Here is a 25,128-nt window from a genome sequence, read left to right on the forward strand (position 1 = left end):
TAGCTGAGATGATGGCTGATAGCAGGGAGCAATAGCTGAGATTATGGCTGATAGCAGGGAACAATAGCTGAGATGATGGCTGATAACAGGGAGCAATAGCTGAGATGATGGCTGATAGCAGGGAGCAATAGCTGAGATGATGGATGATAGCAGGGAACAATAGCCCGCATTGTGCACACACTCCCTGGAGCGGCACAGGCCGCCGCACAGCTGTCACGTGTCCTCCCTCCCACCAGGTGGCGCTGTGGTGACATCTCCGCTGCTCCCCGGCCGCCTCTCCGGTCTCTCGGCTCCCCCAGGTCTCTCTGCTGACATCTCTGGGTGCCGGCGGTGTCTCCTCCGGGTGCAGCTGTCTCCCGGCCGTCTCTTTCCTTGCTGCCAGCTGTCTGTCCTCCTCCGGCCTCCTGTCTCTCCTCGCTCATTATGGCTGCCTCTCCGACTCTGACATGAGCTCCAAGAAAGGTGAGGACCCCAAACCCTCAGGGGCACCGGGTGGGGACCCCCTATGTCAGTGTGGGGGAGGGGTATATATATCTGTGCATTGCCAGGTACTAATGTGCGGGTCATTATACCCGGTGTGACTGTTATATCCCTGTATGTATAGAACCTCATTAACCCCCTCCTGCCTGCGCTCCTTTACTGCCCATCACTATATACATACACACACACACACACACACACACACAGACACATACATACATATCACGTGTGTGTCCATGTAAAGTTTCCCGGTGACTTTTGTAATTTAACCCCTTGCTGGATTGCTTGCAGCTTTACCATCTACTTTCTAGTTTCAGGTAACAGTTCAGGAAAGAAGAGCAAGAAGAAGCAAAAAAAGCAGAAGAGAACGACGGAACGAGAGATAACGGGGGTGCGCAGCCCCAGCCTGGACAGCCAGAGCGGGTACGTGCCCCTCCCGGACACTGGGCATAATCTTATCTCTGATGGCACGTGAGAGCGGCCGCTGAGCTCATCCCTCCTGTATAGAAGTGTGCGTGTGTGTATATATATATAATTTATAGGACTGTGCTGCAGTATATTTATAGCTTATGTTATATATGTCCTGTATAGACGTCTTCTGTAAGCTCTTGTGTATATGTAATTACATGTACATATATGCTCGTATATCTTTTAATAGGATTTACGTTTCTTTGTATATATGTAGCACGTATGTGTATGTATATACATTATTTGTGTATTGTATATGAATGCCTGTGGTGCGTGTGTATGTATGTGCAATGCACACATCGTTAGATGAATACAGTATATGTGAAGATTACTTTTGTATTACTGCCCAAATATAAAATGTGTATATATATATATAATATTGTATGTAGTGTGCATATATATATGTGTGCGTATATAATCACACAGAGGGGGGATATGTAGGCATTCGGGGTTCCATCGTTATTATCAGTGCCGGGCTGGCTGATTAGCCGCAGCGGTCATCAGACGTCTCCACCCAGATTAGCTTTTCTCTTTGGAAGTGCTCCTCCGTCATTCTTCAGATTATGTATGTTTATATATCTGTATGTCTGCGTGTGATCGTGTAATACACTGATGATTTTTTATATGTACTTGCGTGTGTGACGGCGTGTAGATAAGTGACATGTATGTGTGAGCCGGGTTAACCCTATCATTGTCCTCTTGGTGCAGGCGGTATATAGCGGTAATGCCGCTAACACGCTGACTTGGTCACTGACACGTGGGTTCTCCCGGCTTCCTATGTTGGATCCCAGCCCCCACAGAGCAACGGCAGCTGCGGGGTATTTATAACCCTGATGCTGCTGCCAATCTATGTGCGAGCTGTGAAATCATCACCGACCCATTCAAAGCCAGGAAATACATTACGGCGATTCCTGCGTGCACAGCTGCATTACAGGAGCGTGCATACAGTACTTCTGCAATATCATGGCTTGTATATACTTTATATATAGTGGGTGATGCCTGGAGGCAGCAGGGCTGGATGTAAAGAGGGGTTTCTAAGTTGTCTTATCCAGGATGTATGATCCTGCCGAATGCAAATGGGCCTCGCACCATAAGCCAAGTGAGGAAAGCCTGTGAGATCCGTCCTTCTCGCCCCTTTATAGACCTTAGAAATGTGTTATTGCACCCAGGCGAGAACTAGTCGGCTTCCACATGAGCCTTTATCGTGTGGGATCTCTCTTCCATCGACTATCCTAAAGGGGGCAGCTATGTATACAGCAGGGGCATGACTGCACCCCCACAAACCATGCCACCCCAGTTCCTTACACTGGTCAGGGGTCGGAGTTGCCTATAAGTCTCTTCACATTTGGTTGGCATGTCATTTTGGAGGGATAATGGCAACATCATTCATTTTTGGATTCTTCGTACCCCAGACCCGGTGCACTGTCATGGCTTCCATTGGGTCCGCATGGGGTTAATCCACATTTTGGCTACCCAACGTGATTTCTGGGCAGAAATTAGTGACTGGATCCAGGATTGGGGAGCGCCAACCATCTACCCAAAATTGTCAGCAGACAAACCCTTTATAATGTTTGGGTTCCTTTTTGGGAGCACTCATTTTTTTTCTTTTTTTTCCCTGCACTACAAAATGTGTCGGCTTTCTATTACACTGTCCGTAGAGAGCTTGTGCATATGAAGAATAAATTATGTTGGGGACTGTTGAAAGTGAATTATGCTTTGTACTTCGCCGCACAATATGTCGGCGCTATACAAATTTCCAGATAATGTAAAATGAACACGTACGAAGTTATTCCAGCGACACGACCATTTACAGACCATTGCTATGGATTTGCGTTTGGTCGAAGCAAAATTATCGGTTAATGTGATGGGCTTTTTAATTGGACATTGTTGATAAATGCAATCATCCGACACCCGCAGGTTGCGCTGACGTCTGACCGCCCAATATTCAGCCGTCTGGTTCATATAAATCTGGATACTTTCCATCTTCTTCACTAACTGCTGCCAAAGTGGCTGCGAGCCAAGACTCTCCGATAGCGTCCAGAATAGGGATAGTAGTGGCGCTGACATGCTTCTGCATCACATTGCATTAATGTAAAATACATAAAATATAACAAGCAACTAGATAACGCTTCATACTGCAGCGTATGCGTGGTGAAATAGAACTGACTTAAGGGTTATACACATCTCTTCCTTTCATGGCTGAGACAGGAATAGCTTCTTGTAGAGGTCGGGCCCCCAGAGAAGAGGTCACGAAAACTGCTCTACACAGTTTTTTGATTAACAACTCCCATAACTATGAATGGAGGTTACAGAAAAAGTGTAACCAAGCCGCAGAGGTGGCCGGTTAAGGCTTAGTTACGTGCAAATTCTTTGCTATAGATCTTGTAATCACTACAAGAAGCTGGCCGAATCTCCAGTGCTGGGAGAAGACGGGCGTGATACGTCACATGCCCACTAGATGTGTGCGGCCATGCTCCATACAAGGCCGGACACATCTAGTCGGAATGTGGCTGTACAGTGACTTGTGAAAGCCCCCCTTGGCATTTTTTGTGTTTTGTTATCTCATAACCTGGAATTTCACTGTTTGTTTGTTTTTTTTGGAGAGTTTGCATCACTTCATGTAGAGACCATGCCGATAACTGAACATTTGGTTTTCTTTTTATTGTGAAGCAAACAACTAGGACAAAATAACTGAAAACTTCAGTGTGCATAACTCTTCACGCTCCTAAAGTCAGTACTTTGTAGAGCCTTTTTTTGTGGTAATTTCAGCTTCAAGTTGCTTTGGATAAGTCTCTGAGCTTTCCACGCTTGGCCACTGCGATTTTTGCCCACTCCTCCAGGCAAAACTGCTCCAGCCACTTCAAGTTTGCTGTTCACCAGAGGAAACCATCTATCTTCAAGTCTGACCACAGATTCTCCATTGGATTAAGGTCTGGGTTGTGACTAGGCCACTCCAAAACATTTACATGTTTCCCCTTAAACCACTCGAATGTTGCTTTAGCAGTATGCTTTGGGTCATTGTCTTGTTGGAAGGTGAACCTCTGTCCTAATCTCAAATCACTGACAGACTGAAACAGGTTTTGCGGAAGAATATCCCATTATTTTGCAACATCCATCTTCCACTGGATTGGGACCATTTTCCTTGTCCCTGCTCCCAAAAAACATCCCCACAGCGTGATTCTGCCACCACCATGTTTCACTCTGGGGATGGTGTTCTTGGGGTGATGAGTTGTGTTGGCTTGTCGCAAGACATAGTGTTTATCTTAATGGGCAAAAAGTTTAATTTTGGTCTCATCTGACCAGAGCACCTCCCTCCATACATTTGGGGAGTCTCCCACATGTCTTTTCACAAACTCAAAATGAATCTTAGAATTTTTGTGTGTAAGAAAAGGCATTTTTTTGGCCATTTTTCTATAAAGGCCACCTCTATTGAGTGTACGGCTCAATGTGGTCGTATGGACAGATACTCTAGTCTCTGCTTGGGAACTCTGATTAATGCCCTCCTTGCCCAGTCTGAGTTTTGATGGGTGGCCCTCTTGGCAGGTTTGTTGCGGTACCATGTTCTCTTCATTCGACGATAATGGATTTGATGGTGCTCTGGGGATGATCAGAGATTGGGATGTGTATGTGTGTGTATATATTTATGTATGTATGTGTATATATATATATATATATATATATATATATATATATATATATATATATATATATATATATATATATATATATATATATATTAATATTGTTATTATAATTTTTTTTTTTTTTCTTTTCATAACCCAACCCTGACTTGTATTTGTCAACAACTTTGTCCCTGACTTGTGTGGAGATCTCCTTGGTCTTCGTGGTGTTGTTTGGAGATCTCCTTGGTCTTCGTGGTGTTGTTATATACACAGACATGTGACACTTAGATGGCACACAGGGGGATGTCCTGTAGCTAAGAATGGGATTTATGTAGGGAATTACTTGCACCACAAATTTTTTGTTGCTTCGTAGCAAAAGAGGGGAATACATATGCACATGCCAATTTTTAGTTATTTGATCCCATAAATGTAATTTATGCTTATTTTTCTCACTTCAGCAACTTAGACTATTTAGTGCTGATGCATCACGCACAAATCGGACTACACAAATATTTAAACACAGGTTGTGATGTAACAAAACAGGTAAAAAGCCAAGGGGGTGAATACTTATGCAAGCCACTGTAAGTATGTGTGCTCCTGGCACCAGAGAATACCAGCAGCGCATGCTGTGCGATCATCTTAACACCTCAGACACCCGATTTGGCCAGGAGGACGCCGTGGCCGACCAGCTGCAGCTGGGAAAACGTAGTACGTGGCAGCCATTCAGATGTCATAGACGGGCGGCTTCGTAGATATCAGGGCTAAAGTTGTGTTGGAGTCTGTGTTACACAAAAAAATGGATCTGGACATCTGAGATCATTCTGGAAAAAAAAAAAAAAAAAAAATATATATATATATATATATATATATACATATATATATATATATATATATATATATATATATATATATATATATATACTAGCTATTGAACCCGTTCTACGCCCGGGTGGCGAGCATTTATATTGGAATATGGTCTCCATCCTGGTATGTGCTGCTCCTATCCTGTCATATGCTGCTCCATCCTGCGCCCCCATCCTGTCATGTGCTGCTCCACCGTGTCATGTGCTGCTCCATCCTGCGCCCCCATCCTGTCATGTGCTGCTCCACCGTGTCATGTGCTGCTCCATCCTGCATCCCCATCCTGTCATGTGCTGCTCCACCGTGTCATGTGCTGCTCCATCCTGCGCCCCCATCCTGTCATGTGCTGCTCCACCGTGTCATGTGCTGCTCCATCCTCATCCCCATCCTGTCATGTGCTCCCATCCTGTGCCCCCATCCTATCACGTGCTGCTCCATCCTGCGCCCCCATCAGTGCGGGCGGCTGTGCTGAGTGCGGGCGGCTGTATGTGGCTGTGCTGAGTGCGGGCGGCTGTATGTGACGTGGCTGTGCTGGGTGCGGGCGGCTGTGCTGGGTGCGGCAGCTGTGGACGGCTGTGCTGGGTGCGGTGGCTGTGCTGGGTGCAGCGGCTGTGCTGGGTGCAGCGGCTGTGCGTGGCTGTAGGCGGCTGTGCTGGGTGCGGCGGCTGTGCTGGGTGCAGTGGCTGTGCTGGGTGCGGCGGCTGTCCGTGGCTGTAGGCGGCTGTGCTGGGTGCGGAGGCTGTGCATGGCTGTGGCGGCTGTGCGTGGCTGTGCTGGGTGCGGCGGCTGTGCTGGGTGCGGCGGCTGTGCTGGGTGCGGCGGCTGTGGGTGGCTGTGCTGGGTGCAGCGGTTGTGCGTGGCTGTGGGCGGCTGTGCTGGGTGCGGCGGCTGTGGGCGGCTGTGCGTGGCTGTGCTGGGTGCGGCGGCTGTGCGTGGCTGTGGGCGGCTGTGCGTGGCTGTGGGCGGCTGTGCTGGGTGCGGCGGCTGTGCTGGGTGCGGCGGCTGTGCTGGGTGCGGCGGCTGTCCGTGGCTGTGGGCGGCTGTGCGTGGCTGTGGGAGGCTGTGCGTGGCTGTGGGAGGCTGTGCGTGGCTGTAGGCGGCTGTGCGTGGCTGTGGCGGCTGTGCATGGCTGTGCTGGGTGCGGCGGATGTGCTGGGTGCGGCGTCTGTGCTGGGTGCGGCGGCTGTGCTGGGTGCGGCGGCTGTGCGTGGCTGTGGGCTGTGCGTGGCTGTGGGCGGCTGTGCTGGGTGCGGCGGCTGTGCTGGGTGCGGCGGCTGTGCTGGGTGCGGCGGCTGTCCGTGGCTGTGGGCGGCTGTGCGTGGCTGTGGGAGGCTGTGCGTGGCTGTAGGCGGCTGTGCGTGGCTGTGGCGGCTGTGCATGGCTGTGCTGGGTGCGGCGGATGTGCTGGGTGCGGCGGCTGTGCTGGGTGCGGCGGCTGTGCTGGGTGCGGCGGCTGTGGGCTGTGCGTGGCTGTGGGCGGCTGTGCTGGGTGCGGCGGCTGTGCGTGGCTATGGGTGGCTGTGCGTGGCTGTGGGCAGCTGTGCTGGGTGCGGCGGCTGTGCGTGGCTGTGGGCGCCTGTGCGTTGCTGTGGGCGGCTATGGTCGGCTGTGCTGGGTGCGGCGGCTGTGCGTTGCTGTGGGCGGCTGTGCGTGGCTGTGCTGGGCGCGGCGGCTGTGCTGGGTGCGGCCATTTTCTTGGTCCTGCTCCCGGAGTCGGCGCCTGCGCAGTCCGCGCTTTCCGGCGCCATTTTCTTGAAGACACTGCAATGTGTCTTCAAGAAAATGGCGCCGGAAAGCGCGGACTGCGCAGGCGCCGATTCCGGGAGCAGGGGGACAGTCACGGCCCGGAAGCGCGTCGGTGGAACGGGTCAGGTAAGTATACTCACCCTCCGCCTCCTGGCTCGTCCCTGCTTGTCCGGTGGAGATCGCGGTGTGCGTTCAGCGCTTACGCATACCGCGATCTCCTGGGAGCGTCGCTCTGTGCGGTCCAGACTGCGCCGGCGCTTGCGCAGTCTATAGAGGCTTCGGACAGAGTGACGCTCCCAGCGTTATATTATAGATATATATATATATAATGTATGTATGTGTGTATATATATATATATATATATATATATATATATATATATATATATATATATATATATATATATATATATATATATATATATATGTGTATGTATGTATATGTATGTATATATCTATCCATAGATTGATCCTATTAGTTGATTCCAGAGTGGGTTGGAGAGATGGGTACATTGGTTTTAGGGTTAGGTACTGAACAGTGATCCTTTTTGTAGAAAACGCCCAATTTACCATTCATTCCCAAAACATGTATTTCCCATCCTCTATTGTGGCCGGGCGCAGGTTGGGCCCATCGGCCAATGAATTCTCGCAACTGTTAGTTAAGGAGCCATCTGGCTGTTATAATGGAGATATTACACTTAGTAAACACTTGTGATGTCTTTATCCGATATTCTAGCTTTGCCAAAAATGTGGCCTTTAGGCCGGGATCACACATACGTGAGATACGTGCGAGTCTCGCAGGTGAAAACCAAGCTCTGGCGCCGGCACTCCGGAGCGGAGCGTGCAGCTCCCTGTATTGCTGTGCGGCTGCACGCTCCGTTCCGGAGTGCCGGCGCCAGAGGAAGGATTTCACCTGCGAGACTCGGCCGTATCTCGCTTATTTGTGATCCCGGCCTTATACTGATTTTATATAGGATTCTAAAATCCCTTTACAACGGTCACCAGGTTTTTGCAATGTCTGAGCAGCATGGTGTAGGGGCAGAGACCCTGATTCCAGCGATGTGTCACTTGTTGGGCTGCTTACTGTCATTGTGATACAATCCCTGTTTTATGTGCTGTAGATGTAGCAGAGCTCTGACTACTGAGCTGTTTATAACCCCACCCACACCTCTGATTGGCAGCTCACTGTGCATAAGCGGAAAGCTGCTAATGGGGGCGTGGCTGGACTAGGAGGAATGAGACCCCTAGTCCTGTAGTGATAATCTCCTGCTGATAAAACGCTAATTATATTGAAACAGCAAAACACAATCTAGTAAGTGACACATCGCTGGAATCAGGGTCTTGTGCTGCTCTCAAATTACATAGTAAAACCCTGCTGTCAGATTCCCACACCACAGCTGAATTGTGAAGCCTTTTGCATGGTTCATCACTGACTTGCTTCTATGGTTTCCAGTCTCTACAATACAGGATTTTGTATTTTGGGCACCTGAATGCTAATCATTACATATGAGCAATTTGATTTTCACCATGAATCAAATTGCCCGTCCCTGCTGATCCTTCTCGGTGCCCATATGTAACGGTCAAATACTTCTTGTTGTAAAGATTCTCAATCTTTCTTCTGTTTTCTTACAGCATCATTGACCCTAGCCCACAGGATGTGCCCATGTCCCCAGGACCCCCTCCTACCCCACCGACACCAGTGCTGCCTCCTCCAGGGCCGCTGGGCTCTGACAATGAGGAACAGGAGGATCCTGGAGATTATTGTAGAGGTGAGAAGAGACCTTCATTTTCATTTTAATTGCCCGTGTATTTAATGCCATTATCTAATTCTCTCACTACAATAACTGCTTTTTTTTGTTCCTAATTCTCTTTTTATGATGCTTCGTTTGAGAATCCCAGTGCATGCTGGGAAGCTCAAATGAAGCTTCATCAGGGGGCATAGGTTGCAATCACTGTCGCAGCCCCTGCCCTCTCCCTGTAACAATGTGTCATCAGTCCCCTTTGTTTCACAGGAGCTTGGCTACGTTCTGCTCTGTCACTATACGACGTGCACAATGACAGTGCGCTCTGTCGCTGGTTCAGATCAGCAATAATGAGCTGGCAAAAGAGTGCACTGTCAGTGCGCGTTGTAAGACGAATACCCAACTTGCACATCACATCACTTGCAGGGGCGGCGCTGGTTTGGTCAAGTAATCATCCTCCGTAGTACATGCCTGCACAAGGCAATCTTGCCTTGCGCTGGCGTGTACTATGGAGGACAGAGAATGAACTTCAATCCAATATTGCAGCCAGCATGCAGCCAGCGGGTAAGGAAAGGGGGAATCAAACACCCGAAAACCCCGCCCCTATGGCTGAAAATTGTTCCCTCTAAATTCAGGTGACAGAGTCCCTTTAATAAGACCTGTGCTATCGGTGTCATACTGGAGGTATGAGCGTCAGTCAAGGGTTCGGTTACTTTCAATGGCAGGCCACCAAACCACAGAAATTTCAACGAAACCTAGAATACCTCATTAGTCCATTGGGTCCATCTGTTGCCATTCCGATCCGTTGTCGCCTCAAATTTCCAAGGCGCCAGACGTCTTCTTAAAACATAGATGTTATTACTTCACCAAGCTTAAAAAAAAAAAGGCGACAGGAGAGGGCGTCCTGAGAAAAGCCTTTGTAAAGTGGATATATCCGTGTGCATTGTAGAGTGCTTATGGGGGATTCATTGTTTAAAAAGTTTAAAAAGTTTTTGTTTATTTCTGTCTTTTAGGGGGCTACTACCCAGTGAAAGTTGGGGACCTTTTTAATGGCCGGTACCATGTCGTTCGAAAGCTTGGATGGGGTCACTTCTCCACCGTATGGCTGTGCTGGGACCTTCAGTAAGTTTCTGATGGGAATCAGAGTGGTGTGACTTAAAGGGGCTCTTCAGTACTTTTTATTTTGACCTAATAATGTATACAGGGTGAGTGAAGAAGAAGCTCAGAACTGGCCATTGCAATGTAGAAAGAAATGTTTGGGAGCTCGGCCATGCCCCTCTCCTCCCTGTCACTGTTCTGTGTCTGGCTGTAGGACAACTAGCTGCAGCAGAAGCCATCTCCTGCAATGAGACTAATGTATTGTTAAAGGGATTGTCCAGTATGATTATACCAAATCAGTGGGGGTGCGGTCCCCTGTCATCCTCACTGGTCAGCTGGTGGCCAAATGTGATCAGTTTTGGCACCTCCTTAAACTTTATAGCAGACGGGTACTGCACATCCTCTCATAGGGGTGGATCTGCTGTATCCCCCATTTGACAGAGCTGTCCTGTTCCACTCCGCAACTGGTCACATTCGGCCAGGAACAGCCGATTAGCGCCGATGACGGATATCGCACCCCCACCCATATAATATTGCTGACCTATCCCAAGGATAGGTCATCAGTATCAAAGTACAAGACAACCCCATTAACAATATGTTGGCCTTATAGTATGGGGTGTCTCCTACTGCAGCCAGTTGTCCTACTGCCAGACCCAGGACAGTGAGGGGGCCATAGCCGAGCTCCTAAACATTTCGTTTTGGGTTGCTTCTTGCCTTCCCCTGTTCTGTATTGATTTCTGTCTTTCTTCTGATTACAGACGGAAACGTTTCGGAGCTCTTAAAGTGGTGAAGAGCGCGGTGCATTACACGGAGACGGCCATCGATGAGATCAAACTGCTGAAATGTGTGAGTATCCCTCCTGTCGGGCTGCACACGCCGTCACTGATACGCTGACGGGCCCCGCTCCGGGGTCAGTCTCCATGTCACAGTGCCCCCTTCTCCGCTGCCTTCTCAGGTTAGAGACAGTGACCCGAGCGACCCCAAGCGGGAGATGATTGTGCAGCTTATTGATGACTTCAAGATATCCGGTGTGAATGGTGTACGTATCCTTTACAGCCGCCATATCTGTAGCTGGGGTTGGGTGGGATTGGTAAGACCCTCAGTATTGCCTTAACCAGCTCAGATGTCTGCATGGTGCTGGAGGTGCTCGGACACCAGTTACTGAAGTGGATCATCAAATCTAATTATGAAGGCCTCCCCTTACCCTGCGTGAAGAGCATCATACGTCAGGTAGGTTCTCACCTGCGATAATCGCCAATCTTCAAGTTGTGAAAGTTACGTGAAAACTTTGATGGCGGCACAGACAACTTTGGCGACCACGTTGCAGCACAGTACAAGTGATCTGGGTCTCCTTATGACCCCTAGGGTATCAGGACTGTTTCAGCTGGGTGTGACTTGCTTGTTGATGTCGTGTTACCCTATGGGGGGTAATGTGACCCTGATCACTTGCATCATGCTGGGATTTATTGGGGGCATATTATGATATTTGGCTGCTCGACCTATGCCATGGCCAAGGTGTGGCCCCCAACCTTAGCAATATATTTCACTCTCATGTTTTGGTCACTCAGGTATTACAAGGCTTGGATTATCTCCACACCAAATGCAAGATCATCCATACCGATATTAAGCCGGAGAACATCCTAATGTGTGTAGAGGAGGGGTATATCCGACGCCTCGCTGCCGAGGCCACCCTTTGGCAGCAGTCTGGAGAGCCTCCACCCTCTGGATCTGCCGGTAAGGATTTTCTCTTGACCCTCATGGTCCTTCCATTGCAGCAAAGACTTTTGGAGACACTTTAGAAGAAGTGTTGCTTGAATAGTTCTTTGAGCAGATCGATTCGAGGGACTGCGGCCCAGCCTCCGGGTCAGTGATACTTGGTGGATAGGTGAGAGACCTGCAAATCTTTTAACCTTCTACCATCCCCATGATTTGTCCAAAGAGGACGCCAGAAGGTAGGAGATTTGACCCTCTCGTCTATCGGTCAGATACCACTGACCTGGACTGGATGCCCGCAGATCGATCTGCTCATCTCTCGTCAGTTCCCCCGGGAACGTAACTCCCTATATATTATTACAGCCTGGGGTCCATCTACAGGTTCTGTGCCTCCATATACCGCTGGTGGAAACAGAGAGCCATGCGAAACATCAGATCACTTCTGTATAAAGGGCTATTCCGCTTATTACAAGCGCCCCCTACCCAGAGGAGAATTACATTTATTTATTGTTATGGTGTCTCTGACTCCTGGATCATAGATGATAACAATTAGATAGATGGGGGGTGCTAAGACCACCGCTGAACTTTGAGAATGCTGATGTTAGTAGAGCGCCATCTCTGGTGGTCTCAATGAGATGAAGTTGAGGGGTAGTACACATGCACGACCAATCTGATCTGATAGTGATCACCTATCTTTTAGGAATTCCCCTTTAAAGGGAGCAGAAAATGACTATTCAAACAAAGCGCAACCTTCCCACTTACTAGTTTTCCATCTATCTCTGCCACCTTTTCCTTGATGACAGCTCTGGCTTTGCCGGAGGTAGAGAGGGGCCGAGATAGATAGAAATCAGGTAGGTGGGAAGGTGCACTGAATGCTTGGCGATGCCAGGAGTGCACTGAGCGCCTGTGCTTGGTTTGAACAGTCATTATGTGTTGACAGGCTCATTTAAGGAATTTCTCATTTTTATTTCTAAAGCGTCCCCTTCTATTGCACCCTAATACTAACTGCACAGGCCTGTACGGCTCCGACTTTCACTGGTAACGACATATTAATTATTATTTTCCTAATCTCATCTAAGGGTGTTCTTTCTTTCTTTCTTCCTTTGTGTTTTCCTGCTCCTTTCTGCTCTTCTGTCTGGGTACAATCAGTCAGCTCTGCGCCTCCTACACATCACAACTTGGTAAGTGGCACAGAAGCCATCGCCTTTTTATGGAGACATAGCTGTCGTCGGCGTCCACATGATAACACTGCCTGTCCGGTAGTTCAGTGTTACCTAAGCCCCCCCCTAGTGGTAGGCGGTGAGCATGTCAGCCTATCATTAGTGCGCTCGTACTCGTACCCCCCTGCACTTTTTTTTCCTATGTAACGCAGGGACTATTTTTAATTATGACAGTATGTTATGTAATTGCTATTTATGCGATTGCCGGACGATGAATTAAGAATGTGACGGCTCCATAAAAAGGCTCTGCAGTCTGTGACGTCTGTGAGTTATCGGTTGCTGTGCGTGTCTTTGGTGTATTCTGTTAATCTGGCATTACAAAATATTCTGGAGTATCGGATGGCAAAAAACCGAAACGACCTATCTTTATTAAAACGTTGATATCACGCCATTACTTATCGGCTGCATATTATTGGTGACGTGGCTGATATTAAAGGAGTTGTGCCGCCTTGGACCGCCCCTACGCAGATGACCCATTAAGGCATACTGATGTCCTCTGGGGGGTGCTCATGATCGGAGACCCACTGTCTATAGCGTATGACGAGGCGAGCACCATGTAATGCTGCTCTTTTCCTGGGGTCCGCCATCTTCTTTGAAGATTTGTCCTGGGATTTGACCACCCAGACTTCCATTATATTCATCTGATGACATCTCCTTTAAATGTTGCTATACACATTAGCTGAACGCTGAAGCTGGAATCGGCCGACCATGTGATGTGTGTGAGGGGTGTCCAGACTGTCCCACTCGATGTCAGGTGAAAAAAGGATCGGGCATGATGAATTTCAACATGTCTGATCTGTTTGCTCTGAAGGAAGATAGACTGCCGCCAGAGGAGTCTTCCCACATGCCGAGCTCAGCGTGCATGTGTATGAAGGGGTCGGCAGAGATGGCCGTCCTGTGAACGACATGTTATCTAAAGTGTCTGACCAAAGTTTGCTTAAAGGGGTTGTCCAGCCAAGAACAATTTAAAAAACAAATAGCTCACAATGGGTTAAAACCGATCCCAATCACAACTTTCCTTCTGTTGCTTTCTGGTCTCCCGCCCGTATCTGCACCTGTAGTTTCTTACTGCAGTGATGGCGCCTTAGCACGAGCATTTAATGGCTGCAGCCAATCACTACAGCCATTGATTGACGGGAGCGGTCACAGACGCCATTGCTGCAGCAGGATGTATAGGGAAGCATCGTAACAGGAGCAGGTAACACGACTATTCTGTATTTTACCCCATTCTGAACTGCTTGTAATTTGTTTTTCTCTTGGCTGTGACCATGCCTTTAAAACGCTACTTAGGAGCGATGTCACTTGTGCCCCATGTGCGTTTTCTCCGTATAACTTGGTCGCCATGTTCTTCTTGTTCGTCGCAGAATGAGAAAGTCTCCAAAAATAAGAAGAAGAAGTTAAAAAGACAACAGAAGCGGCAACAGAAACTTCTGGAAGAGCGACTGCGGGACATCCACAACATGGAGGAGCTGGGGTCTGGCAGTGGCCGTCTAGGGACCCCCATCCTAGAGCCATATCAGCAGGGACTCAACGAGCAGTCATGGGGCTCCCGAATAAGCCACGAAGCTGCTGGCAATGGGGAGAGTGAGTATATGCTGCGGGCAGTATAAGCAATCCACACATTGTCCTCTCCTGGCACAGGCGAACATCCCCACTCCCCTACCTAACTGCTTCTGTGCCGCTTTTGCTATTGAATGCAGCATCTAAGGGGTATAATGCCCTTGTTCGTAGGTTGCCAATCACATAACTGCTTCTGGGCCCCTGTTGCTATTGATCACAGCATCTAAGGGGTATAATGCCCTTGATCGGAGGTTGCCAATCACATAACTGCTTCTGGGCCCCTGTTGCTATTGATCACAGCATCTAAGGGGTATAATGCCCTTGATCGGAGGTTGCCAATCACCTAACTGCTTCTGTGCCACTGTTGCTATTGATCACAGCATCTAAGGGGTATAATGCCCTTGATCGGAGGTTGCCAATCACCTAACTGCTTCTGTGCCACTGTTGCTATTGATCACAGCATCTAAGGGGTAAAACGCCCTTGATCGGAGGTTGCCAATCACCTAACTGCTTCTGTGCCCCTGTTGCTATTGATCGCAGCATTTAAGGGGTATAACGCCCAGGATCAAAAGTTGCCAATCCCCTTTTTGCCCCCGTAGCATATACCATTATGATCATACATGGTGTTCTATCATGAAAACATATTTGATTTGGGTGCAAAGGGTTAAATAAAAATGATAGTGAAATTCTTTATGTCCCGAATCTGATAATGCAGAAAGTCTGATAGTCTGGACAGCACTAATTTATTTCTCTTTCCATCCCATGTCAGATCCCTTCCCCGGGGACAGTGAAGGTGCGGACTCCTCCTTGGGAAGTGGAGGAACCACGTACCTGGCTCAGAGTCCTCAGTCCTCCAGCGCCTACGAGAACTGCAACGGGTTCAGCAACGGTCCTCGCGGCATCAGTCCCGATACACACACGTCCGGTTTCTCCAGCTCGGCCTTCTCCGCCACCTCAGGCTCTGCCATATCTGGACTCTCCGGAGGACGGGAAAGAGGAGGCCTTCTGTCCCCGACTTGTGAGTCCAGCGCAGACACCACTTCACATTCACCTTCCAGAAAGTGAGAAAACCTAGAAAAACCTTTCCTTTTCTACATTTCTAGTGTCCCTTAAAGCTGCAGATTTCCTGACTAACCCCCTGGAACCACAAAACGCAGATAAGATCTCAGTGAAACTGGCAGATTTGGGCAATGCATGCTGGGTGGTGAGTATGCTAGTGACGGGGGTGACCCGGTCGCAGTCTACAGGTGTAGATGACTATGACGGCGCTGGTTATCCTTCTTTTTTGCAGCACAAGCACTTCACTGACGACATTCAGACGCGGCAGTATCGTGCCTTGGAGGTTTTAATAGGTGCCGGATATGGAACGCCTGCTGATATTTGGAGCACTGCTTGTATGGTGGGTTCGGACCCTTTTCAATGGGTGGTACCTAAAGTACAGTACACAGGACAGTCAGGGAGCTTCAGTACTTCGTGACCTCATCATTGAAATTTCCAAGCGTTTCCTGCTTGTTCAGTGTCTGCACAAAGCCTGTAGTGTAGGAAGGTGGTTCATTACTTCTGATGTAGGAAATAAAAGCCTTTCTATGAGACGTTAAGAGGATGTCTGACAACAGACATTATCCACTAACAAACATGTGACTGTCGCTCTGACCTGTAATACAGGTTGGACCCCAGGATAGGTCCTAACTAGCGTTGGGGCAAATCGATTCTCGGAAACCAGGTCCATCGGCCATATCAGTAGGCAGCCCTGAATACCGCCTTCGGGGTCTCTCTTGATTTCCCGGCTTGCAAGGATGAAGTCACACCAGGCCGGCTAATCAGAAGAGGAGCTAGGGATAACGTTGGGTAAGTGGCGGTATTCAGGGGCTACAGGTTACAGACATGGCCGATAGGGGCTATAGTTTACAGATGGGGCCTATTCAGGGGCTACAAGTTACAGACATGGACGATGATACTCTGGAAAGGGCTACAGCTTACAGACGTGGCTGATGGGGTCTAATCAGGGGCTACAGATGGGACCTATTCAGGGGCTACAGGTTATAGACGTGGCCGATGGGGTCTAATCAGGAGCTACAGATGGGACCTATTCAGGGGCTACAGGTTATAGACGTGGCCTATTCAGGCCTACAGGTTACAAATGTGGCCCATGGGGCCTATTCAGGGGCTACAGGTAACAGACATGGCTGATATGAGCTATATAGGGGCTATAGGTTACAGTTGGGGTCTATTCAGGGGCTACAAGTTACAGATTTGGACTATGGGGCCATTTAGGGGCTACAGGTTACAAACGTGGCTGATAGGAGCTATATATAGCGGCTATAGGTTACAGATGGGGCCTATTCAGTGGCTACAAGTTACAGACTTGGCCGATAGGAGCTATATAGGGGCTTTAGGTTACAGATGGGGCCTATTCAGGGGCTACAAGTTACAGATATCGCCGATGGGGCTATTCAGGGGCTACAGGTTACAGACGTGGCCGATAGGGCCGGTTCCAGGCAATCGATTTACACCATCTCTAGTCCTACATTTGACTCACCCAGAGGATGTGCTGCAAAATGATGGAAATAGTTATATATCTAAATGAACTAATTTATCCTGCTTTGGTTTCTCCTCTAGGCCTTTGAGCTGGTGACTGGCGATTACCTCTTTGAGCCTCATTCGGGGGAAGATTACACACGTGATGAAGGTAGGCAACTATCCGAAATGTGTCTCCGCCAATGGGGCTGTGAAACGATGCTTCTCGTGCTGGATTCAGGACTCGCTTGAAGTCGCAGTCCAGCATGAAAAGTTTCAGTCCTGGTACATCTTCGAAGGAGGACGCTGAGGCAGGACGCTGCAGATGATACCGCTACAATATGCACTCGCCCCAGTAACGTTTCATCATGTTATCACCCCTCATATCAATAGAGGAGTCCATGTACTCTCCGATTGTCACATTTAGGGAAGGACAGTAGTGATACTGAGGGTGACGGCACAGTTTTGCTCTCCATAGGATAGGATAATGCTGTAAGGTAACTTGCAGTCCCAGGTAAATCAATAAATTGTGTCCTGAGCATCGTTTTCAGTGTGTCCGTCGGCTTCCTCCACATGCTTTCTTCCACAGTGCAGTTCTATACCCCATACACACCAGATAGCTGCCGGCCAAGCGATTGGTGCAACCATTGTGTGGCCAACAGCTATCTGTCCCGACTTCCCCATACACAGGAGCGCTCGCTCTGCCTCTCGTCTATGAGAGAGCCGCTGTCCGATTCCTGTGGCGGTGGCTTATCTCACCAGAGACAAAAAGATTGGCAACCCAACACCGGATGTGCTGGATCGTTATCTTCCCCGACAACACCAGTCATGGGGGAGTCGGGGCAGATCGGCACATTGTCTCGCGATCCCTACAGCTACAGAGCTAACTTTACTCGACCCTCCTACGAATGTAATTGACATCTGGTGGAAGCGAGAGGTCTGCCGCAGCCCTCTCTTCTGAAGGATGGGGAGAGCGCTGAAACCGCCAGCGCTGATTAGCAGCAGGGATAGCGTGACATAATAACGTCACGCGATCCCCGGGAGAGCCAGTGCTGACACGGCTGGAACGCCTCCCGAGGGGTTTGTCCGAATAGAGTGGGCAGCCTGTTTAAGAAGAGATGTCGCTTCTTTATTATAATAAACAGTGTGTGAGTCTGAGATTGGAAAATCAGATTCCGATCCTCGCGAACGACATAAGTGATTACAATCTGCCTACAACACTACAGAGTATGACGGCGCTATAAAAACCAGTGGAATAACTCCAGCCTTCCTTTCTAACTCGTCTTGTCCTGTTCCAGATCACATAGCACATATCATTGAGCTTCTAGGAGACATCCCCCCGCATTTTGCACTATCAGGTCGTTATTCCCGAGAGTATTTCACAAGGAGAGGTAAGCGACTGATGCTCAACTACTATTCTTTATTTTTTTTAATTAATTTTTCTTTTTATTTTTTTTAATTCCTCATAGATTACTTGAATTTACAGTCGCTGGTACTATTAGTATTGCAGTACATAGGGATCTTTAACCATCTCCTGGGCTTCATAGAAGCACAAAAATAGCATAGATTGGCCTTTATTAGGTCCCTGGCCTCTATAGCAGACCATCGACACCCTGCAGTCATGTCATGTGGGGTCAGTATGCCTCCAAATCAGATCGGGAGATTTAAAGCAATAAATGATGGTGGCAGCAGAGATTGGATCCAGCTCCTGTCGCTGCTGTTAGTGGCTGATTCTGGCCGCCTAACACAACCGGCAGCGGAATCCGATCCTTACTCGTGCCATACGCCCGCACCCAACATGCGCCGTACATAAATGACCGATAAAGCTACGTAATGATATGATGCCAGCACAAAATAGTAAATTATTAAAATTCTTAAGGTTAAAAATAAGATCACGTAATAAGAGGGGAAAAAAAGGGCGACGTTGCTAGAGTAGAAAGCCTAAAAAGTTCCATGTGCTATAATGGTTAAAGGACTCATAATGTCCCCTAATAGAAGCAGGGGGCAGCCTGAAGAATAACATCATAATGAATATAAAAATATCTGAGCTGCTCAAGAGACAACCTGAGAATATCTCTCTTCAAAGGGAATCTCACCAGGTTTTGATATTCTGAGAGCAGCATCTGTGACCCTGATTCCTGTGATGTATCACTTACTAGGCTGCTTGCTGGTTTTGATAGAATCAGAGTTTTATCAGAAGGAGATTATCACTAGAAAACTTGCTGCCACGTAGTTCAACCCCGCCCCCAGCACTGATTGGAACCAGAAATGCACAGTGTACACAGGTAGCAGCCAATTGGTGATGTGGGCGGGGTTATACACAGCTCAGCATTCACATCTTCAGATGGCGTCTCACACTTGGTCTTGGCCTGAGGAGGCCCAGGAGGGTTGTGCGCAAGCATGACGTGCGCCGTCACCTCGCACATACGCAGTATCTTCCCAGGTCAAAGGGTTTTATAGAATTTTTTATTATTAATATTATTATTATATACATTTTTCACCTGTCTGCCGGATACTTAAGTATATAATCAGTGGAGGTCCGACTGTAGGAGCCCCATCTATTTATGAGATTAGGGGTCCAGGGTAAATGAAGTGGATATGTATATGGTGGTCTTACTGCTTATATTGGTGGACCCCCACAGTGTAGTCTGATGGGGCGGTGGTGCGCATGTCTGACCACCGCTTTATTACACAGGGGACCCCGGATCATGGGATCGATCATACTAGTGTGAAAACCCCTTTAATTCTACCACCTTCCATTTTGGCAGGAGATCTTCGGCACATACAGAACCTGAAGCACTGGGGCCTGTTCGAGGTCCTGGTGGAGAAGTACGAGTGGTCACTAGAAGAAGCCACTCAGTTCTCAGACTTTCTGCTGCCCATGTTGGAGTGTATTCCAGAGAAAAGGGCCACCGCCGCACAGTGCCTGCAGCACCCCTGGCTTCACTCCTAACCCCTGCTGCTGGCGGAGGCCGTGGCCCAGCCGAGGACACGTCATATAAAGGACCCAATTCCACAGATGATGAAATGTTGATATGACTAATGGTTAGTGGGTACCGGTCCATCAGTACAAGCCTGGACACGTGACTCTTGCCACCTGGACACCAGAAATGCCTGATATTAGAAGGGTTCCTTTACTTTTTGGATATTTTTTTTAGAGCTTTGTGGTCTAATATGATTGCCTGGGTGGCCTCCACCCCCGCGGCCTGGGTGGCCTCCACCCCCGCGGCCTGGGTGGCCTCCACCCCCGCGGCCTGGGGGGCCTCCACCCCCGCGGCCTGGGGGGCCTCCACCCCCGCGGCCTGGGGGGCCTCCACCCCCGCGGCCTGGGGGGCCTCCACCCCCGCGGCCTGGGGGGCCTCCACCCCCGCGGCCTGGGTGGCCTCCACCCCCGCGGCCTGGGTGGCCTCCACCCCCGCGGCCTGGGGGGCCTCCACCCCCGCGGCCTGGGGGGCCTCCACCCCCGCGGCCTGGGGGGCCTCCACCCCCGCGGCCTGGGGGGCCTCCACCCCCGCGGCCTGGGTGGCCTCCACCCCCGCGGCCTGGGTGGCCTCCACCCCCGCGGCCTGGGTGGCCTCCACCCCCGCGGCCTGGGTGGCCTCCACCCCCGCGGCCTGGGTGGCCTCCACCCCCGCGGCCTGGGTGGCCTCCACCCCCGCGGCCTGGGTGGCCTCCCCTCCTTATAGCTACAGAATTTCTAGATTATTAAGTCTCTTCCTTTTCAGACGAGGTTGTCCCACAAAAAAAGGGTTTTCCTCTTTATAATGCAGCCTGGATGTACACGAGCGGTGAAGTTATTCCTGTGATTGTACAGGCCAGGGCACTAGTAGCAGCATAATTGGGCCCCCTAACAAGTATGTAAAGCAATATACAGACACTGGAGCAGTTTTTTATTTATTTTTAATTTTTTTTACTTATGTTTTGCTTTGTCTTACAGAGTACATGAATATTTTATAACGAGACGACCCCTTTTTAAGCTATATTTTTAAAGCCATATTAGCAGTTTGTGTATTTTGCATCAAAAACTGAATTGGATCCAACTGACGGGACAGATTTACCGTTATGATTTTTGGGCTTTGTAGTAGCCAACTGTTTTGCAGAGATATGCTCCTTGCAAATGTTGTTTTAGCTTCAAGAAACAACAGAACGTGGAAAGGTGGGCACAAAAAATTGAATAGGTCTGTGATGTGTCACAACACTCCAATAGGTTGTTTGGGCTATTGCAAGTGCAAAGGAATTAGAACAGCATAGCCAAAATGGAGTTCAGTGAATAGAGCATGGAGCGCGGGCTAATTTCCTGATAAAACATCCATTACAATACACTATGAGGACCGCAGGTGTCAGGTTGTGTGTGGTAGTGTGACGCTGATTACATACATCTGACGCACCTCCGGTCTAGGGATACAGACACAGATCCCCTTACAAAAGACAAGTCATAAAATGCAGTGACTCATGATCAGCACGGTGGGGAAAACTGGAATGTGTTTATATATTTGAGTATATACCCATGCCCTGTTCATAGAGAATCTGTCACCAGGTTTTTGATATGTAATCTGAGAGTAGCATGATGTAGGGACAGGATATTGAGGGTCACGGTACTGGTAATGGGTGGGCATTTCTTATGCTTATAGGTGGTTTTCAGTGGAAAAAAATAATCCGCAACACATCTTTGTGTTTGAGTCTTCATTGATTTAGATAGAAAGGGGGAATAGGAAGAATAGCTGCGTTATTGGTGAGATAAGTGGTAAATTGCAAAAGCGCTTGTATTTACAAGCTCTATCCAGCAATATATACAGTTGTGTGAAAAAGTGTTTGCTCCCTTCCGAATTTCCTATTCTTGTGTATGTCTGTCACGCTTAAATGTTTCAGATCAACGAACAAATGTAAATATTAGACAAAGATAACACAAGTAATCACAAAATGCAGTTTATAAATGAAGGTGTTGATTAAGTGGAAAAGAAATCCAAACCTACAGGGTCCTGTGTGAAAGAGAGACAAACAGGCAAAAGAATAAGGAAATCAGGAAGGGGGCAAACGCTTTTTCACCCCACTGCATGATGTAGCGAATAACCCTTTAAAGAGAACCAGAAGGCGGTAGTTTTCATGATGTTGGGTGGCACATGATATGTCTGCTGTATGGACTGAGGTTGGGAAAACAGGCAGGTTGGGAATTATGGAGGAGGATGTGGTGATGTAGGTGCCGGAATGAGCTCCATGGATCCGAGCGATATCTAACCATAGCCAGTGGAACCTCTGGGGCTGAGCAGTGCCGACTGTATAAATCAGACACTCGTCCTCCCCGGGTTACGGAGATTGGGAGTAGTAGTGGGCACTGAAGCTTGGAAGGATGGACCAAGTCTGAGAAGGGAGGAAGCTTTGTCATACACTGTCTCCAGTATCTCCGCTTGTGCTCAGTGAATGGAAACCTTAATCTGTTTTCTACAGATGCTGCTCGTCTCTGCGCTCACCAGGGGTGTACAGACATGTCGTATATCTCTCCACGGATGCCGCGCCATCAGTAAAACACCCGACTTTGTTAGGATTTGATGCCTGTCTTTCCTGTTGTTACCACAATATTTAGCAATGAGGAAGGTTTTGGGCTGCCCCCCCCCCCCCCCCCCCATGCACAAGAATGGTCAGCAGGCGCTGCCGACAGTCATCCATGGTGGGAACCCTTAAAGTGTAATTAAAAATATCAAAAAATTAAAAGACTTCAGTAGTTAGGAGTCCGGGTCCGATGATCGCTCAGGTAAAGACTATGACGGGATGAGATAATCCATCCAGCAGGCACACAGTAGTGTACAGGCCCAGAGACGTCTGCATGTGATGTAGAGGACACTTCCATAATGATGCCCAGTCCTCAGTGACCACTAGAAGCAATATATAACTGTGACTAACGACTGATGGCCGGCTCTGCCAACGTTACCACGTAGTGATCGGTGACCCCAGTATTCGCCTCCTTCCGGTGCGGCGGTCGGGCCGTTATATGTGGATCTGTCTCCGGAAACCTAGATACCTATAAATCCTTTTACTTCCAGGGTGGTTGCATCGTGTTCGAGTGTCGGCGTGGTTCACAAAGCTGTTGTAATATGATGCTGGTTTTGGATTCTATGAAATGTGTGTATGTTATTAAATTGATACAAAAAGTTAATTATGTGGTGGTCATTACTGAGGAATGCTGGATGTATGACGGGGAGGCAGCCACATTGTGTCCTGATAAAGGTGGGAACATGGCCGCCTCTAATGTGCCCTGTTTTTTGCATTATACAAGGCATTCAGGTGTAGAGAGCAGAAAATATTAAAGGCCATTTCCTACTGATAACCTTGCTTATATGTACATGCACACAGTCTGCTACATACACATGCGCACACACACATTGTCAGACAGCTCCCACAATGCAGAATCCTCCAGAACCATTTCATCTGGGATCTGCTTGATGGTGTATTTCAGATAAGTATATTAAAGATTACCAGTCATCACGATTTAACCTGTTAAAGTAAAGGTTGGCCATAATGGATACCTGTAGTGAAAAATCTGTAACCTGGTTTTTGTTTAATTTACCTTTAGAAGTGTTTGATGCAATAGCCTCTTCGTGCATCGGGGCGAGACTGAGTAGGGTCTTCAGCTGGGACGTGTCCCCTCCGCATTTGTATGAGCCTCCTTTTTCATCAAAATGGGGCTGGAGGCAAAGCATGCTCAGATCAACCTTACGGTCTCCACCAGAATGGTGGCACCTGCGCTGATCGAGAACTCGTCATTGAGCCGAGATCCCAATCTGCGCATGCGTAACCATTGACACTATTTTGCTGGAGACCGCCGGAGGTTAATCTGAGCATGCGCCATTTTGCTGGAGAACGCTGGGATATGAATGTGCAAAAGCGTGGAGAGGTCCGCAGAGCTGAAGACCCTACAGACGGTCCTGCCCGATGTACGAAGAGGCTATTGTACCAAAACTTCTAAGGGGAATTAAACAAGAACCAGGCTACAGATTTCCCCCCTACAGGTATCCATTAAATCAGAATAACGGCCTTATAGCCATAACTTTACAGGTTAAATCGTGATGACAGGTTCTTTTTAAAGACACGTGACACCTGTGATAGGGCTGCAACGTGACTGTGGTGGTCATCTGTAACCTGGCCGATCAAATGTGTCCCCCAAAAAAGTGTGTCTGAAATTTTAAAGGCCCATTTCCCCCCCATACAATATCTGGTTGTTGGGTTGTGTTCTGTACTGAAGGACCACTCCACTACCTACAATGGGGCTGACCTGCAATTCCAAACACCGTCACCAAGCAAGAGTGGCACTGTTTCTACAAAGTAATAAATATTCTGAGTATCGTGGGAAAATGCTGCAGGACGGCGTTACTACTCCAGAAGCATGGAGCCATATATAAAAGTCGAGTTCCTCCTTAAAAGACGGCAGAATCTGGTTTATCAATCTTTTATTGAATTGGGAACACGAGAGTAAATGAAGCTCACACACGTCAGAGCGGAGTACACACACAATGACCCAAGAACATACAGATAAAGGTTGGGCTCAGACTAATGATGGCTGCTAGCTGTAGGAACAGTGCATGCTGCGATGATGAACATTGGTCACACAAAAGAACAACCAGTATACTGTGCTATATTAAAAGATAATCTTTATTAAGCAAAAAACTACAAACACCTGTAGCCACAATAACAATTCATATTTGTCTCAAATACCAACAGGTATGGTGGTATATGTCACTACTTGATAAGTATAGGAAAATACATCAACGCTATTTTGATCTACCATTCATGTAGAAAAAGTGCTTAGTGCTATTCACAGTAAAAGCCCCAGGTGGCGCCCTAATATCATAGACACCTATATCACTGTGGGATCAAATGACCGCATGTTTGAATCAGACACTTACATGGCAGGGTGATCTTATCAGCGTGGTTTTCCAAAGCGCCCCAACGCGCGTTTCGTCCCTTCGTCAGGAGGCGAACGCTACAGGGCGGGTGCATACGTATTAAATAGGGACTAATGTCCAATAGGGAAGCCAGTTTCTATTTTACACAGCTATGCTTGATCCAATATGTACGTCACATCCGATGCATGGTGCGCGTGCGCAGG

At 48.4% G+C, this 25,128-nt stretch overlaps 1 protein-coding gene across 1 annotated transcript; it reads left to right on the forward strand.

The window, feature by feature from the left end:
- Window positions 1–259: 259 nt before the first annotated feature.
- Window positions 260–23,178, forward strand: SRPK3 (SRSF protein kinase 3). Its single transcript, XM_077283636.1, has 16 exons — window positions 260–462; window positions 792–903; window positions 8,810–8,946; window positions 9,933–10,041; window positions 10,776–10,863; window positions 10,973–11,060; window positions 11,141–11,247; window positions 11,586–11,751; window positions 12,880–12,911; window positions 14,315–14,534; window positions 15,280–15,528; window positions 15,614–15,714; window positions 15,802–15,909; window positions 17,130–17,199; window positions 18,326–18,418; window positions 19,796–23,178. The coding sequence occupies exons 1-16, from the start codon at window positions 447–449 to the stop codon at window positions 19,978–19,980; spliced, it is 1,881 nt and encodes a 626-aa protein (XP_077139751.1). The 5' UTR covers window positions 260–446; the 3' UTR covers window positions 19,981–23,178.
- The last annotated feature ends 1,950 nt before the right edge of the window (window positions 23,179–25,128 follow it).

Source organism: Ranitomeya variabilis, chromosome 2, assembly GCF_051348905.1.
Source record: "Ranitomeya variabilis isolate aRanVar5 chromosome 2, aRanVar5.hap1, whole genome shotgun sequence".
NCBI lineage: Eukaryota > Metazoa > Chordata > Amphibia > Anura > Dendrobatidae > Ranitomeya > Ranitomeya variabilis.